The sequence below is a fragment of the Macrobrachium rosenbergii genome, chromosome 4 (genome assembly GCF_040412425.1).
Source record: "Macrobrachium rosenbergii isolate ZJJX-2024 chromosome 4, ASM4041242v1, whole genome shotgun sequence".
NCBI classification, from domain to species: domain Eukaryota; kingdom Metazoa; phylum Arthropoda; class Malacostraca; order Decapoda; family Palaemonidae; genus Macrobrachium; species Macrobrachium rosenbergii.
Genome location: NC_089744.1, coordinates 4184553 through 4203600, shown reverse-complemented (window position 1 = coordinate 4203600; position 19048 = coordinate 4184553). Strand labels below are relative to the sequence as shown.

General features: G+C 37.1%; 1 protein-coding gene across 1 annotated transcript; it reads left to right on the top strand.

The window, feature by feature from the left end:
• Positions 1-5788: 5788 nt before the first annotated feature.
• Positions 5789-18115, top strand: LOC136829954 (ionotropic receptor 21a-like). The gene is made up of 5 exons (XM_067089132.1): positions 5789-5856; positions 8922-9717; positions 10168-10912; positions 11694-11968; positions 17560-18115. Exons 1-5 carry the CDS (start codon positions 5852-5854, stop codon positions 17740-17742), a joined length of 2004 nt encoding a protein of 667 aa, XP_066945233.1. The 5' UTR covers positions 5789-5851; the 3' UTR covers positions 17743-18115.
• The last annotated feature ends 933 nt before the right edge of the window (positions 18116-19048 follow it).

The window sequence follows — 19048 nt, the reverse complement described above, 5'->3', positions numbered from 1 at the left end:
GGGGGGGAAAAAAAGTATTTTATCAGAAAAAAAAGTGCAGACAATTGGCTCGAATTATTACGACGCCATAGTTTCTCATTGTGAGTCCGAAGTAGATAAACGAGGACATTCACATTCACATATGTGAACTCGCACCGGTCCTCAGAGTCCAAGAGCTTGACGAAATTACAAACCACTTCAATGATCAACTTGCAGCTTGGAGTGCAAAAAAAAAAAAAAAATTAATCAAATGTCTACATGTTAATAGTGAGAGTAAAGGAAATTTTCTTCAAATGACATGACAACTGGGACGCTATTATGCACCAAGAAGCAATTGTCCCATTCTCTGCAGGCTCGCAAGGTGTTGCTAACAACATCAGAAACTGCCAAACATACGGAAGGAAGTAGAGCGCCGAGATTCAGAAACATGGACTTGAGCTACCAACAGCACACCGAGATGGTAGTGGAGGAAGAAACGGTCAATTTTCTGTCGAGGGTGATCTTCATGGCCGTCACTGCTCCTCAAATGCGGGATGGCGAGGAGACTCGGCTACTCATTTTACCAGTCGTAAATACGAGCAAACTCGGCGGGGTGAAGCAGAGACTCCATCACGTCGTCGCCCTTGTTATAACTGCGGTGAATTCGGTTATGTTCTTTTTCAATGCCATTTTAATCGTAGGATTAGATGCGAGTTATTAGCGTTGCCACCCTTTCTGTAAAATACAGATTCGTTCTGTATTGGAGAGAGATGTTGCGTTCTGTATTGAACCAATACAGAACGCCAATTTTTATGTAATTTGGCTGTCTGAACATCATTGTTTTGACATTACATGAGCGTATTTTTCTCAGTCTTGCCAGACTGCAAAATTATGCCTTTGTCAATGGTTGCCTTGGGTACGTGTAAAGTACGCGATATAACATGACTCATGAGAGAGTGAACGACGAGAGGTCTGTCTCGCACCCCCCCTACCCCAACTAACCCCCACCCCGGCTGGGAATGACCGATGTTCATAGTCTATTTCCCTGATTCACTGAAAATTTGTATGATGTTACTTTTCAATGGCTATTGCAGTTTAGCAGTGGAAATAAATCCTGCGTTTTATTTTGCATAGTTCTGAAGGAATAAAACAAACTTGATATATATATATATATTATATATATATATATATATATATATATATATATATATATATATATATATATATATATACATTATATTTCATTGTCTGTCACATCATGTCATTTAGTTTTGAATTTCTATAGACTTGTCACTTCACTGATAACTAACAACTGGAGAAGTGATCTTCCAGCCCTCTCATACCTCATCATGAAACATGTCTACCTCACCCTCATGTTAGCTGCACAGCCTCAGAATACCCCAGCTGAAAGGGGCTCGCTCTGCTAGCCATAACTTTTCCTCCTTATACAAGTATGTTCTGTATTTTTCTGAGCTCGATGTGGCAACCCTATAAAAAAAAAAAAAGTCTTCAACATTCTAAGATCGCTAGCGTGGGGCCAAGGAAATAATACAGCGGTGTCAAACGTCTCGTTATGAATAAAAGTTTTGCCTTGTTAGAGCTTGTTTAAGCGAAATTTAAAAAAGAAATTTTATTCATTTAAAGATAACATTTCGAAACATATTTGGCTTCACATATTTGCAGTACAAGCCTAATTTATCTTCATAAAAACGGAGACATGGCATAATTTTTGGCCGCCGCTACCAAACCTCAGTTTCCCTGACACGTGGGTCTGCGAGGGCGTTTCAATGGCCAGCTCGGTGTGAAACAATGGTGCTCAGCAGCCAGTCACTGGACAGTATTGATAGCCCAAGGGATAGCCAAAGCGGATCAAATCTCCCCACAGCCAACATCTTGACTCCCAGGTCGAGTAAACTGTTTACAACATTTTGAAATATTTCGTATTAAAGAAACAACAAGGGGTCCCTATAGTTAATGGTAATTTGTTTTTCTCTCCTAAATGATAAGTAGCTTATTTAACCTGCAGAGGCACTGAAAAAATACAGTCACGTGCAACCATAAATAAGTGCTAATATGGAATATGGACAATAATCAATTGGCTTGAAAAGCCATGCCTGCCGAATCACCCACAGAAATTTTAAGAGTGCTAATGCATTAAACACATTATGGTATTATTATAAGAACTATGATTGTTATTTCCAAAAAGCACACAAAGAAAGGAAAATCGTTAAGAACAACCAAAATTTTACTCGTTGCTTTAGAAAACGAAGTAGGCTACAGTTAATGGCAGATCTCAGGTAGAGCCATAAACAAGGGATTAACCTCGAGGGTGAGATTTGAAAGGATAAATAGATCTGGCAACGCTGTATTCTTTTCTAGGCCCCACCTTGGCAAATCTTAGAATGTTGAACAGACTATAGGTCATGTGCTACGTGGAGGGAGTATGGACACAAAACAAGATTATGTCAAAATACAGAATGGCAATTACTTCCTCCTTATCAAGATACTCCCTCCAACAGCTCGACTCACCGTTGAACATATAAATGCACAATCCCTCCTAGGTAATTTTGATGATGTCGAAATTTTAATAAATGATAGGAATGTTCATATGATGTGTATAAGCGAATGATAGCTTTTGCCTGAAATACATAGCAGCTTCATTGAAATCCCAGAGCTCTCTATCTACCGTAGTGACTGGGGAAAAGGTGGGTGAGTGCGTATGTATGTTAGACACCATTTGAGGGTAAAGCTACTGACATCTGAACTTGTGAGACCACGGCATATCGAAGACCTTCGGATGACAATTCAATATAAAAAATTTCCTTCCTTTTTCATAGACTGTGTACTGTATACCGTCATCCCCATGCCCTCGACGAGAGCTGCAGTATGATTATCTTTCCGACGAGTTTGGTTCCATGTGTTTGAGAAGCAAACCTCTCCTAATCCTAGGCTACCCTCTCTCCCCAAATAATAGAATGGGAAACATTATTAAAACCCTCCACTTGAGCCAATTGGCAACAGAACCAACCGGTATTACAACTACCTCCTCAACTCTCTTGGATCTTATTATTACAAATAGGCCTAGTTCAGGGGCGTCGTTTCAGATTTTTGATGGGGGGAGGCAAAGGCGGTTTGACGAGGGAAGCGAGCCTAATCACCTTGGGGTTTTTGATTTTGAGCTATTTTATGTGCTTTTTGAAGCACATAAAATAGATAGAAAGATATAACTTAATGTGATGACACATTTGAATTTCGGTAGGAATAATGGAAAACCAGCTGCTGTTACTTCTTTGGGCTTGGTGGGGTGAGGGTGGGGGGCGGCCAAGTTGAGGCTTGGGGGGCATCTTGAGTCTTGAGGGGACAGTTGCCCCCCTAAATGACGCCCCTGACCTAGTTTCGTAACATTCTGCTGTCTTGCCTTGTTCAGTTGGTGACCATGAACTTTTAACAGCATATATTAATATCAGAAAAGAGAAACGCCCTCCAAGTGTTAAGACATTTCGTTGTCTGAATTATTCCCAGAATTACCTCGGTGAACTCTTAAACGACTGCTGTTCCTTAAATACAATTTTATTTACTGATGACGCACACTATCAGGTTCGTACTTTTACCATTACTTTTGTGAATTGTTTGAATGTCTGCGCTCCTTTTATTACGAAAGTAATGAGAAGTTACTTTTTTTGAATTGTTTGGATGTCTGTGCTCCTCTTATTACGAAAGTAATGAAAGCTCTCCTGCCCCTTTGATTGACACCGAAATTAAAGATGTAATGAGATTTAGAGACAACATACTAAAGGATTTAAACTGAATAGACAAGACCCAAATGTGTTGAAAATAATTACAAAAGGGAGAAGAAAAGACTGTTATTATTGAATCTCTCCAAAGGTGAAACAAATAGGGTGACGCCAGAAAAAAGACTAAAACTAAATATGTGAATGAGTGTATAACTATTATTTCTTGTATATGATTTTATATCCAGATTAAGATAAAATACAAAGGTGGAATCACGTATTTTTATTTATTATGTATGCTAGATGATAAACCCTAAATTATCACAGGAACTTTTTGGATGAAGTGAAATAAAGGACGGAAGCTACTGCTTGCCGGTCTTGGGTTCGACCAATAAAACCCAGTTGGAAAGGGTCAAGAAAATACAAAATTTCGCCGCAAAGGTCGCCGTTGGAGGTGCCCGAAAGCTTGTCCATTTTATTCCAATATTTGGCAATTGAACTGGCTACGGTTGGAGCAGATTGTACTTTTACGATATGTGCCTTTTAACTTACAAAATCAGTAATGAACTTTCTGCCAGAATGGCTATTTTCCCTGCCAACGGTAGGCCAGAATCGTGCTGAGAACATCAACACGAGGCGTCTGGATCACTTATCTGTTCCGAGAACTTTCACCGACACGGGAACGAGGCGTCTAAATATAATTGTCCCCATATTCTGGAATCGTCTGCCTGCAGATATAATGAGGCGCGAAACCATATGTTCTTTTAAATCTCACCTGATTGCACATTTATTTACTCCAAAAATGTGCAACTCTTCATCCTTTAACGGTTTCGTTCTCATCACTGTCACGGGTTTTCGGAGACTTTTAGAAATATCCTCTTCAAAAAACGAACACAAGTTGTGAAATTTTATCTCTGGTCGTAAACTCTGTTTACTTGTTCCTTATATTACAGTTTGCTAATTTATTATTTTATTGACTTGAAAGTTTCACCCTGATGAGTATAAATTTGATTGTTTTTAAGGATCATTATACGTTGCTGATTTTACCACATTTTTATTGCGTAGAGTCGGAAATTGAATGTAGGCCTATTTCTGTTTTTACCGATATTAGAGATATTGTATTGTAATATACCCCCTGTGTACTAGATATAAGTACTGTGATAATGAATATCGCTTACTATGTAGAAACTTTTTATAAAACTATGAGTGGACCTATGTTACCCAAGAATGAGTAATTGAAATGTATGTAATAACCATTTTTAATGGAATAAAGAATTTTTACTTTGACTTTAATGAGGTAATGTCAAAATCGACTGAATCTGCCATGAAAAAAAAAAATTCACCATATGTTTTGGGAGAATTTTCGAAGAAGACAATTAATATCTTGTTATCCCGAAGAAGACACTCTCTTCGGGTTCAAATGCATTACTTGAGGTTCTTTGCAGCGTCACTTCGGGCCCCAGCTGCAACCCCTTTCATTCCTTTTACTGTACCTATATTCATACTCTCTTCTCCATCTTGCTATCCACCTTCTCCTAAAACAAGTTTCATGGCGCAACTGCGAGGTTTTCCTCCTGTTACACCTTTCAAGCCTTTCCACTCTCCATTTCCCTTTCAGCGCTGAACGACCCCTTGGGCCCCAGTCATTGGCCTTTGGCATAAATTCTATGTTCCATTCCGTTCGACTTCAATCAATCGCAGCTACGTGAAAAAGTTCTCTTTTTATATCCGAAACGAAAAAAGTGCCGTAACGTCTTAAGGTGGAGAGCTAATTGGATATGAATAACTAAGTAACCAGTGTAAGAACCTGATTAGTTCTTCGTGCACTGACTTATGTCTGTGGACAAAAAACAGATATCAAGATACTTTTTCGAAGTAGCCAAGTAGGCTATACATATGAAAATAAACGTAATAAATCCTGTACCCCGTTTATTAAGTTCATTTTTTCTCTAAAATAAAAGTGGCAAGATATATTCTCCTATATAGTGAAATTGAATGCAGGAAAACATAGTATAGTAGTTAGTTACACAGGTTAATTTTACAATGCGGGAATCTTTAGACTTATACCGCCTGCGCTAAACCATGACAAGACTGCGCTTATTGTCATTCCAACTCTTCGAGTGGCACAAGCTTGGCGCTGCTGTTGGTAGACTGCGCTGGAGATGAAGTGAGTTACGGGAAATTATTATTCGTTAAGTGCGCGCTTTTTCATAGAATAAGCTTATAAGCGTCACTGAAACGATACATATATTCCAATAACTAGGAAAAAAGAAGACAACTAAAATGAAAGTAACGCATAAACATATAATAGCGTTCCCTGAGTATATACAAAACGAACTCACGTATTAATTAAAATATTGCATTTCTCGTTAAACAAGTGTTTTGCCTGCTTTGCTAGCCAACTGCCTTTCAATCTAGCCTACATGAACATTTGTGCATTTTGAGCAGTATAAAAAATAACTAACTGCAGCCACATAAGCTTTCTAAGATGAAAGAGCACCTGGTGCAAGAAATATGTCACTGCTGTAGACGGAATTAATGTTTGTATTCTATTTTCGCTAAAATTTTAGTCGACCAAATTAACTAGGTAGTAACCCTTACGTCAGACATTTCACAGCTAGTTATTTGCTCATTGTAAACAATTAAAACTTACTTGTGAAGTAAGAAAAGTCGACAATAGATAAGAAACCGGTCGCTCAAGAAGCCTCTTGTATGGTCTACCTGAACAGGAAACAAAATATCGCCAGAGGAGTTGAGTCCCTCAACTGTTTAACGAACGGGTAGGCTATAATCCCTGAGAACTAATGGGTTTCTCTTTTCTTCCGGTGATGTGAACCCTTTTCACGTTCAGTTATTTTATTTTTTCTTTTCATCCAGAAAACTTTATATTACTGCTCATCCGACTTGAATTATGCAATATATACATATATATATATATATATATATATATATATATATATATATATATATATATATATATATATATATATACTCTCTCTCTCTCTCTCTCTCTCTCTCTCTCTCTCTCTCTCTCTCTCTCTCTCTCGTGACATAAGAACTCATTAGAATAAAACTGACTAAAATATATTCCGATATTGTCTGACGCGTTTCAGAAATCCTAGGACATTTATTCTGCTTTTCTATCGATATAAAACCACAGGCAGTGCTATTAGTAAGATGAATCATCATTATTATTATTATTATTATTATTATTATTATTATTATTATTGGAGAGGATACCTTCTCTGAGGGCAGTAGCATGAAAATTATAGCTGTTTCCACGGCATTTAATTCACACAGTCTCTTCTAATCTTCTTGTAGTCATTTTTTTTTTTCATCAGCATGTATAATAGCTGGTATATCAGGTTTCCTTAGGACATATAAAGAGCAACAGAAAGAGTGCAAAATATCATCGCAACTTGTAACAAGACATTTTCAATTCATTTGCAAATATTGAAGAAAATAGAAAGTAAAAAGTATAATACGCGAATGCGGCTCCAGCGAATGCTTTTTTTTTTCTTCTTCTTCTTCTCTTCCTCACGTCGAGCAGTCCAGAGATTTGTTGTTTCCGAGCAAATTTAAATTCTTTCATTGATCTTTCATTGGATAATCGCTACTTCCTTCTACATTGACCATGAGAGTGTCGAGAATGCTCTCTCTCTCTCTCTAAATGAACACACACCTAGACTGTATATATTTACTGTATATACATATACATACTTGGAGAAATTCTGCACTTAGGTATATGACAAATAATTTTCTCCCTACCCTAAGGTATATAATTTTTTTTTCCTTTTATGCAAATAAAAGTATTCACGGTTCATACACTACCTGTGTTGTGGTTTAAAATACCCTATAAAACCCTGTACTGTTTTAATTAACAGAGATTTTTTTATTCCCTTACTCGTTATTTTCTTTGATCTGAATTCGGCCTCTACATGCCACAAGGGCGGCTTAGCTTGGACGTGAATCCTTTAAGAGAACTGGCAACGTAGCTTAAAATCTTTCCCTCGTTTAAGAAAGAATAAGCTGTTAACATCGTTACCCGGTGTAAAATACTACGAAGGGTTTTCATATGATAAAAATAAAATCTAGCAATGATTATTTTAGTATTTTTATTAGGTCTGTAGTGCATTTAAATAACAAATAAATTTATTGAGAATATCTGATTTGGCAGAGTACTCCCCACCCTTGCTATGCCCAAAACGACAAGGTTTGGAAATACTGTAGGCCTAACTTGTTTTGCTGGCTGGAGGTGGGTGATGGCTCGGCATCTGGTGCCTCTCTCTCTCTCTCTCTCTCTCTCTCTCTCTCTCTCTCTCTCTCTCTCTCTCTCTCTCTCGTGACGGTGCTTGGTGTCAGTTGATTTCTTTTATTTCTCCTTATGACGGTGGGGAGAAATTGTTTCTTTCACCTTGCTGATACTTGGCTTTTTTTTTTTTTTCTAATAAATGGAGTGCCTCGAGAAACCGTAGACGTCGTCGGTCCGGTGTTTGGTCTATAATCTCTATGTTCTTCATAAGCTCAGCTCTTCCTGGCCTTCTGTTGTGACTTTCTCTATGATGGTTAAAGAAGGCCCCTTCTTGAAGGTGGCAGGAGAGACTCTTACAGAGTATGGTACTGGTATGTGGCATCCTTCCACCGGGCATGTGAAGTTGTAGATGACACTTCTCTTCAAAGACGCTTCTAGGGGCGCCGGCTTATTTTTAAGAAGCAGCTGGCTGTTTTCACGTTTTTATAATAAACTATGAGGAAATAGGCCTAAGACAACAGAAATCTTTATATGTCCTTAGGAAACCTGATATACCAGCTACATGCTGATGAAAAAAAGTTAATAAGAGGAATAGAGAAGACTCTGTGTAAATCAAATGCCGTGGAAACGGCTATATTATTATTATTATTATTATTATTATTATTATTATTATTATTATTATTATTATTATTACTGGTGTTATTGCAGCAATAGTAGCTTAGGAAAAATTCTGTCCAGAAATATAATGATAGTGAACTAAAACTACTTAAATAATTTAAAGTCTTTTTGTATACGCCACTCAATACTGACTCCTATATGTGATATATATATATATATATATATATATATATATATATATATATATATATATATACATGTATATATATACATGTATACATATATACATTATATATATAATATACTGTATTTATTGCTCTTATGAAGCCTCAAGCTTTTTAAAGCATTTCTCTTCTTTCCAGGTGGCTTATGGGACTCCTCTTTTTAGGGGGGCTCTTAAATCCCCCTCCTTCGTCAGAAGCAATCCTTCATCAACAGCAGATGAGACTATTCGGTTCCTTCCTTCGGGAACTCGAGAAGGCCTATTTTGAAGGTTGCTCCCTCATCGTTTTCTATAATTCCTCCCTCTCTGAAGGGCAGAGGAAGATTTTTCAACCAAACGGCAAGAGCGGGGAAGGCGAACATCAATCCCTGATCGACGTTTTACTCACTTACGCTAGAAATTTTACCAAGATCATCTTCCGTTTGAAGGAAGGTTTGCCCGACATTCTCGAGGACACCAATCTGAATATCATAACGAGGTGCCCGGTGTATCTAACCGTGTCTTCAGCGATCGAAGACATCCACAACTTGTTTTTACTCGCGAACAAGGACTGGGACAAATATTTCCTGTCGCGTAAACACCTCATTTTCACCGAGAGTCCCGCGGTAGACGTTGATAACTTTCTTAGGGCTGATGAAATTAACACCATGACGGCGCTTCTCATCCTTCGGCCGAGCTCTGATTCGGAATCGCTTCAGGTTGTCACCAATCGCCCTTATTCGATGAACCCTCCCTATTCAGCATCCGACCAACTGGCATATACCTTGACAACATGGAGAGGCAGAGTTTTGGACCTGTCAGACGCTCATTTCTTTCCGGACAAGCTCACCAATTTCTTTGGATACCAGATGAGGGTGGTAACTTTCCATTTTCCACCCAGAATTTTCATGATCGAGGAAGAGAACAGTTTTCAACTGTATGGAGTGGACGTAGATGTGAGTAACTTTGCAAGCTAGTAGATTTTTATCATATATCTTTTCCCATGAGTAGCCTGGTGTTTAAATTGAAAACACATACACCTTATTAGTAGACCAAACTTAGATAACATGTTTTGGTAGATTACTGTCGAAGTAAAGGATCTGTTGTGTCAAATATTATTTCATCATTTACCTTTTTATGTTTGTTATTCAGTACCGAAATTGCTAGTTTCTAATAGTTTTTTTTATAAAGGTCAGCTTTCCTCTACATTTTCGTTTATTTTTCCGAATTGTTAAAGACACCAGAGCTTACAAATTTTGGACCTCGGGATGATAACAACTAGTATTACTCTTCTTAATACTGAATATGTCTGTATATAGGGCGATCACAGTGATGAAATAATGATGGCTACACTTCAGCTCGTCATCAAACAACCTCCCGTTAATTTCCTTTTCCATTCACTCCAGGTCGTACAGGCCTTGAGTGAAGCTCTGAACTTTTCCCTGGTATACGGCCGACCATCCGACAACGAGATGTGGGGTTGGGAGAAGGACGCGGGAAACTGGACAGGCCTCATGGGAGACCTACAGCACAGGAGAGCAGACATTGGGGTTGCCGACCTTTACATCATGGAATCCTACTTTGCCATCATTGACATGTCCATTGCCTATGATATTGAGTATCTGTGCTTCGTTAACTTGGTGCCAGGTCCTCTGCCTCAGTGGATGGCCCTGGGGTTGCCGTTCCTTCTCAACGCCTGGATAGCTGTCCTGATCTCTATTGTGGCTGGAATGGTGCTCTTTGTCTTTATGGTTAAATTAGGCCTGCTCAGTGGCAGTGAAAGTGAAGCACCTTGGTTTCACGACGTAGCGAACTTGTGCCTTTACCTCTACGCATCCGTAATGAACACAACTTTGTTTCGTGAGCCAAGGGCCTCCCATCTGCGCATCTTCACGGCCTTTTGGAGCATTGCCTTTTTCATCTTGGCTTCGGCCTACAAAGGCTCTCTTATTTCTTTCCTGACAGTTCCTTTAGAACAGGCCCCAATTGACACGCATAAGCAACTTTATGAGAAACACATCGATGTTGGAAGTATTGGGTATACTCTAAAACGCGTCATGGAGAAGAACGCCGATAGGTTTGTCCGTCTTTTGGCTCTAAGATACCAGCATGTGCCTTCCACAGATGAAGGACTACAGCGCACTTTGAAAGGTGGGCTATGTTTTGCAGACTTCTGAGGAAGTAATACACTCTCTTTTTTACTGGGTATCGTTGGGCAGTCATTAGAACATGAACATTGTAGCTTCATAATCGGTGAAAAAAAGAGAAAAACGTATAGTTTTATGTAGTAAAAAAGCATAAGAATATTCGCTCCCAAGAAAACTTGACCCCAGTGCTCACTAAACAAATTTCATTGTTGTTTAAGGGGCGGCTGTTTATCATAATCATCATTTTCCGCGTTTATTTTTGAAGGCCCTTCATCTACCCTAGTTTAGTCCTCCAGACACGTCTCCGTTTGATTGTCAGAACGTATGGTAACTAATTAACTTGCTTTTGAATATCATGTCGTTTTTTTTTTGTTAACATCTTTAGTTTATGGAAATTCATCTCCCTTCATTTTGTTCAACAAGTAACTATGTGAGTTTTACATTAAGTATCTCGCTCGTAACGATTTCAAGGCAGCTGGAAAATATTAGCGCAAGAGGAAGATCTGTAGTTGACTTCGGTAGATAGAGCGGAACAAACTGTTCAAAATCAATTTAATTTTTTCCTTTCTTATTTTCTTTTACCGTTTTGAATATTCTTGTGCTACTGGAACTAGGATTTGACAGGAATATAAAGGAAAATGACTTCTCTAAAGTTCCACCATTTCCCTCTGAGCTACCCCATCCCTGCTGCCTTATGAAAATGAAGCGCCAATCAATCACTTTGATTTTCGTTAAATAACAGCACATGAACGAAATCTAACACCGTATCACGAATGTCGTTTCAGGAAAGTACTCATTCCTGGAAAGTCGTGGCTTCCTAGACTACACGATCGCAGTTTACTACACAGACAAACGTGGGCGTCCATCGCTGCACGCCATGAGGGAATACATAGCACCCTTCGGCATCGGTCTAGCATATCCGAAGTACGTTCCTTACGTCGGCAAGTTCAACCGGGTGATTCGGCGGCTGACCGAGGCGGGATTTGCTAAAAAGTGGATGGCTGACATCATTCTTCGCAGCAAACGAGCTAAGGTTATGGCCTCAGGGACAGACAACCAGGTGAGGAATCTGTCTATTCATCTGTTTATCCATCTATCTACAGTATATCTCTGTCTATATACATACACATAAAGTTATATATAGATATGTATCTAAATATAAATGTATATCTTTATATGTAAAGATAAATAGTTATTATATTTATATATATATATATATATATATATATATATATATATAGAATCTATATAGATATATGTAATTGTAATATGCCGTCTTAACTTCTCGAATCTTTGCGCTTTTTGGATACATATTGTAACAAAGCCTGGAGATCAACAAATTAAGAAATTATGATGTCCGGTAGCAGGAAAGGAACCTGGGTCCCATAATTAGAATGAGATGCAATAGAATTTTATCTATCTCGTGGTCAGGTCGGCAATGTCACCTCGTTCTGATTATGGGACCCAGGTTCATTTCACTCTGCTGGATATCATAATTTCTTCATATTTCTTGCACTTGGATCTTAAGGCTTTGTAGTGACAAGCGTATCCAAAAACGCGCAAAGAATTCGAGAAGTTAAGAGGGCATTGTTGTTATTACAATTACAATTACATATGTATCTAGTAAAAAGTGACCAGTAGATTCTACATGTATATTTCAGCCTAAAAAACAATAAAAACGATTGTCCACTTGGCCACGATGGTGAGGAGGCGTCTATTCCAGCTCTAATATAGATATATCTGAAAACGAAACGTACTGCATGTGTATGTACGAGAGGCAATTGAATTTTATCCTTCTTGTGGTCAGGTCGGCAATGTGACGTCATTCTAAATACGGGACCCGGATTCGTTTCCCGCTACTGGCCATCATATTTCTTGCATTTGGATCCTAAGGCTCTGTAGTGACAAGCGTATCCAAAAAAAGAGCAAAGAATTCGAGAAGTTAAGAGGGTATTGTGACTATTACAGTTACATATGTATCTGGTAAAAAGTGACTGGTAGATTCTACACACACACACACACACACACACACACACACACACACACACACACACATATATATATATATATATATATATATATATATATATATATATATATATATATATATATATATATATATGGAGATCTAATAAAAGGAGCCCATAAAAATGCCAAAGGTAGAAAGTTAATGCTATATTTCAGAGACCAACTGTCTTCCTCTACAGGCAAGCATATACTTGCCTGTAGAGGGAGACAGTTGATCTCTGAAATATAGCATTAATTTTGTACCTTTCGCAGTTTTTATGGGCTCCTTTTATCTCTCTCTCTCTCTCTCTCTCTCTCTCTCTCTCTCTCTCTCTCTCTCTCTCTCTCTCTCTCTATATATATATATATATATATATATATATATATATGAAACTATTATATATATATATATATATATATATATATATTTATATATATGAAACTTTTCACCTACTTTACAATCCCCTTTGAAGACGCTGCCGTTTACTTCTTGGTCCGGCATTCCCAAAATTTTCGTCCCCTTAAACTCTTAAAGTCAATGTTTTTGGCATTGTTCTCGTTATGCCTTGTTACCTTTATTAGAAATCCATTTTCATAACCTTATTCTTAACATCTTTCGCTTTTCACATTTATAGCCTGTAAATGCATACGCCTGTTAAAAAAAACACATATAGTATTTTTGTAATATATGTAACAAGATCTAGAGAATACGTTTCTTTAGACCTTGATGTGCAATATATGAGTTGCCTGGCAACACCTATCTTTTACATAAGATTGCGTAACTGCGTCGTGATGAAGATATTTCAATGCCACGGTAACGAATCAATACTACCTATTTTCGTAAAAGCACGACAGCAAAACAACAATGCATTTTTTTTTCGTGAAAGCACGATGCTCCGACAAACTGGTAACACCTGAAGTTGGAAAGCGAATGTCATCATTTCTATTTTCGTATTTTTTATGACTACGTCGTCGTATTGTTTCCAAAACATCGGGGTGACTACCAGTCTGCTCCTCGTTACCTTTATTTGTCATTTCCTCCCAGCTTCACTACCTACACTATTACGAACGATGTTTAATAATGTTACTATTAACTCATGTTGAGAAATTACGTAACTAATATTTTATTTATTTCACTACTAGTTTTTTTCCTTTGATTCCATTCAACAGAATAATAAAACAACTTAAATATATAATCTGAAATTATGTTTTGTTGAGTGAGAGTTGAAAGACAGCAGTGTTATGACGAATACTGCCAAATCATCAGTTAAATAATACTTAAGGTGAATCATTAGCGTGGAACCATGAACTCATAGAGAGAATACTTTTATATCATTGACTAGTGAAGGTACAGGATAATCTAGAACGAGGAGTGAGTTGGGACTCGAGCCGTTTGTTTATGAAACGTTTTGTTGATGCAAGTAGAAATGGCCAAAACAAGTCAAGGAAGCATTTAGGGTACTGCCATCCTACTTATACGTGTTGCCACTTCGGTAATTTTGGTGAATAATCCTACAAAGATATGGTTCTTGTCACTTATCGCAATCATTTGTTATAAATCGTGTGTCGTTGTTCAAGTTTCGGATCAGTTATGTACTCTTTTTGTAAAGAAATGTCATTTGCGAACTGACAAGTTGTGTGAGAAATTCCCCGCACAACAATCTTAACATATTTTTCTTACTATCGAGTCATTTGTATCGTCTGTTTTCATTAAAAATTATTGATTTGATTTTTTGTTATGAATTGTCAGGTAACCAACAGATGAGAACTGTTATTTGTATCTGTTATTCAAGTGAAATCCAAATGTACTTGCATGTTTATGAAATTTGCAGAAATATGCACGGCTCTATTGCATGTCTTGATAATAAGGGTGAAAGACCCACACCTATTCGAGAATGACACTCTTGCATTATTTTGCTTGATCTTTGCTATGATTCTAGCACCGAAAAATATTCTCACAAAGAGACGAAGTCTTTTAACATAAACGTTAGTAAACCTTTTAGTAACGAAGTCTGGAGTACTGTTTTAGTTATGATAATTAATTTATCCTTATATCTACGAAAAGTTGCTCTTGGTGAATGTATCGCACATTATCACGCATGGTAATAGTTGAAGGTGCTATGAGATCTTGTTTGCATCTCTCGCCAGTGAAGCCATTAGGAGAGGTCAAGAGGTCAGGAGGGTGGAAAAGGAATGGTGGATGTTTACACCTTCCAGTATGTGTGTGTGTGCGTAAGTGCGTGCACTGTATGGGCATGACGTCACCCAAAATTGTATTGTTCACTACATTTAACAAACATAATATTTCACAATATTATGTTTGGGATTTATTTTTAACAACGAACTTGAGAATTAACTTAAAGTTTTTTATGTTAATGTAAACTTTGTATTCGTAGTAATTGTATAACTTGTCCACTTTACACTTTATCCATACAATCACTTTTTCCCTGGCCCACAAGTTGTAGAGAGAGAGAGAGAGAGAGAGAGAGAGAGAGAGAGAGAGAGAGAGAGAGAGAGACTGGCTGATTCATGAGAGAGACCGTTGGAGGCTGGACGAAAACAAAAGCGTCTGTTGACGATCGTCAACAGACACCCTTGTTTTCGTCAGGACTTGGAGGAGGTCGGCCGGACGACGGTCACTTTTTTTCTTTCTTTCTATCCCAGCCTGCGTCACACCGGCTCACTCTCAGCGATTCTGATTAAGACTATACCTGTGCATTATTTTCTTTGTTAACTTTTTAGTTAATTTTTTTTTTAGTTAAATTTTTTGTTCTACTTTATTCAATATGATATTAGGATAAAAGTTTTCTATCAGCGTACCCAGACCATATCTAAACATAGGGTAATGAAGAATGAGGAGAATGTTGGTCTTCACTGGATTTATCATGGACTTTTCTAATTAATTAAAGATGTATTTGACACCAATTTTCTGTTTTAGACCAAGCGACTTAATAGTGATGGATACAAATAGAAGATCATAATCGAGTATTGTCTTTATTGATTGAACAATGTTCCATTTATGGCAATGAACAATCGAAATACACGAGGCATAAATGGTCTCTCTCTCTCTCTCTCTCTCTCTCTCTCTCTCTCTCTCTCTCTCTCTCTCTCTCTCTCTCTCTCTCTCTCTCTCTCAGATTGTTTTTTTTTTATCTATAATGTAAGTATAGCATTTATTAATTTCTATTATTTTATAATATAGTTTTGCTATACTATATTATTTCATTATTTGATGTTAAATTGTTCCATCTTAGGAATTAAAGGGCTCAGTAACTTATAATTCATTGATCATTTTATACCAGAGTAGATCCTACTATGATTTTTACTTCAAAGTATATATATAGTTATAGGCTTTGATCTATTTTTTCTCTCACGTTCTTTGAAAATCGTAACTCTGTGCATCCCATTTCTTTCTTTTGATTCCTTGAAAGTTCGGTAAACTGTTCTCTCGTTTAATCGTGTTACTTCTGCTGTATGTTTTGTAGCACGTGCATAACGAGCTAAAACTCCATCTTGGGTTATTTCTCTGGAGGAATATTTACAGACATTATATATATATATATATATATATATATATATATATATATATATATATATATATATATATATATATATATAACTTCCTTTGTTTGAGGGATGCTGCTTCGTTTTGGGAAGGTATCCATTGTTCCTTGTGTTGACCATAGGTCCTTTGATAGAATAGGTTAATCCAAGGCTACTGACCCAAAACTATCATTGTTTCTTCCTCACCATCGCCTTAGGGTAAACGCAGATTTGGCAGAACGTGTGGAAAGTGTGTCACATTGTCTAAAATATTTTCGTATTCTATTTCTAACAATATTATTATCATAAAACTGTCATCAATTATAGTGGTATGTGTTTCTTAAATAAAGCCCTTTTTTAAAAAATCGAAAGAGAGTCTTCAATTGCCTTATTTGCATTATGAGGAAAGTACATTTGGCATCTCTCACCCTACCGAGACCCTCCTTTGACCAAGCACGCTAGACTTTAGAGTACCTATAGAGTTGATGTTAATATCACTCCTGTTGTCTGAATGCAGTAAGTTACTGCAATTTATTTTTTTTTTATGGTTCTAAACCAAAAGTATATAGCTTTAAATCCTTGTCATCAATAGAGCACTTATCAGTGGCCATTTGGCTTAAATCATTTTCAGATAGGTGAATTCATCATTGTTTATTTGTCTCTTTATATGTGAAAGTGTGAAACCGTGGACAAGCTATCTAGAATATATACGAATATGTAATTCTAATAGCCACAATGCCCTCTTAACTTCTCGAATTCTTCGCACCCTTTTGGATATGCTTGTAACTACGAAGCAGTGAGACCCAAACACAAGAAATTGAAGAGATTGTGATGGCCGGTCACGGGAAACGAACCCACGTTACCATAATCACAAGGAGGTCGCATTGCCGACCTGACCACGAGAAGGATATATATATATATATATATATATATATATATATATATATATATATATATATATATATATATATATATATATATATGTGTGTATAGTGTGCATCTATAATAACGCTGTAGCACATACACACTCATAAATACATAATTATGCTTGTATACATTATATTCAAATTAAGCATTAGCACGCCTTGGTTTATTCCACAGGCGGGAGTAACAGAAGGACCTGGCGAAATCTCCAGTACCAATGGTGTAATCCAACCTTTAAGTCTCGATAACCTTCAGGGAGGATTCATACTGCTTGGCATCGGACTGCTGCTCAGTGTGGTGGCTTTTGTATTCGAGTTGCTGGCCAAACAGATTTGTTGGGGCACATCCACAGTTTGTTGAAGAGAACATTCCTCTTAAACACTGGCAGTCTCTGCAGAGAACCTTCCTCATAAACATGGACAGTTTCGCCTGATGATGAATTACTACTGATCTCGCAACATAATTCTCTATTCGAGGAAAATGATAAAGATTAGAAAAAATATTCAAAATGACTAACAATACTGTTGACGCTGACTAGTTCAGTTGTTCCGATATCAGAGACTTATTTGGTTCTTTCTCTTGCTATTTTAAAAAGAAATAACCATTTGCCGCATACAAATTATTTTTCTTAAAATATAATTACTGTCTTGAACAATGCGCAGTTTTATTAGTCATTTCTGCTGACTATGAATGTAAAGCTACTCAAGAATAGTGATTAAAACTGACTAAAATTCCCAGTGATTTTTTCTTTACTTTGCTTTTACTCATTAAACAATTGTTATTTGTTTTCGAATAATGTGGTTCAAAAGGGTAATAGCTTCAGCTGGGTTCAGGAACAGAGCAACCTCTTCCCGAAGACCTGCTGAAAAATCAAGGTACACACACATATATATTTACATATATATACATACATACATACATATATATATATATATATATATATATATATATATATATATATATATATATATATATATATATATATATATATTATCATCAGGAGGACGATCCTCGTTCCACTAAAATATCCTGAACCATAGTCGGGAACATATATCTCTCTCTACAGTTTTTGTTTTTGGCGTCCATAGATATTCCTTTTTTGCTCTCAGATCTTCTGTATGGTCCTTTCCCTTTAATTGCTTCACCTATTCAATTACTTCTTCCCTCGTCTCACCATCAATCGTTACATTTACGCCTGAAAAACTATATAAATGAATTACTGGTGATATATAATTCATTATCCATACCAACATTCACCCCTCCCCCTTCCTGGTTTCCTTTTGCCCTTGTAACCTAATTCCTGCTCACACTCATGTTCCACTTTCTCTCATTACAAGCGTTTTCAAACGTTTTCATAAGTCTGCAGTTTTTATTCACTATCACCAATCTGTACTGTTTCATCTGAAATTGTCATTCACTGCACACTTCATTCGTGACCTGCTTCCCTGCCCCATAACTTTGAACCAAAAGTCGTGAACACTTTTATCCGGTACCAGTCACTCTCACATCTTCATAATCTAACAAAAAGTTAACTTGCATAAAAGGAATATTCTAATTGTTCTTGAAAGATTCCTTGTGCAATGTGCCTTCTCAACATGTCAGCCTCTGCATTGCTTCCTAGTCAGTTTTACGTAACATTTAAGAGCCAGCAACTTTGTTGACTGAG

Excerpts from the sequence above, each read along its gene's own strand:
- LOC136829954 (XM_067089132.1), top strand. Across the intron at positions 9,718-10,167 it reads TGTATGGAGTGGACGTAGAT|GTCGTACAGGCCTTGAGTGA; the intron begins GTGAGTAACTTT and ends CATTCACTCCAG. Across the intron at positions 10,913-11,693 it reads ACTACAGCGCACTTTGAAAG|GAAAGTACTCATTCCTGGAA; the intron begins GTGGGCTATGTT and ends ATGTCGTTTCAG.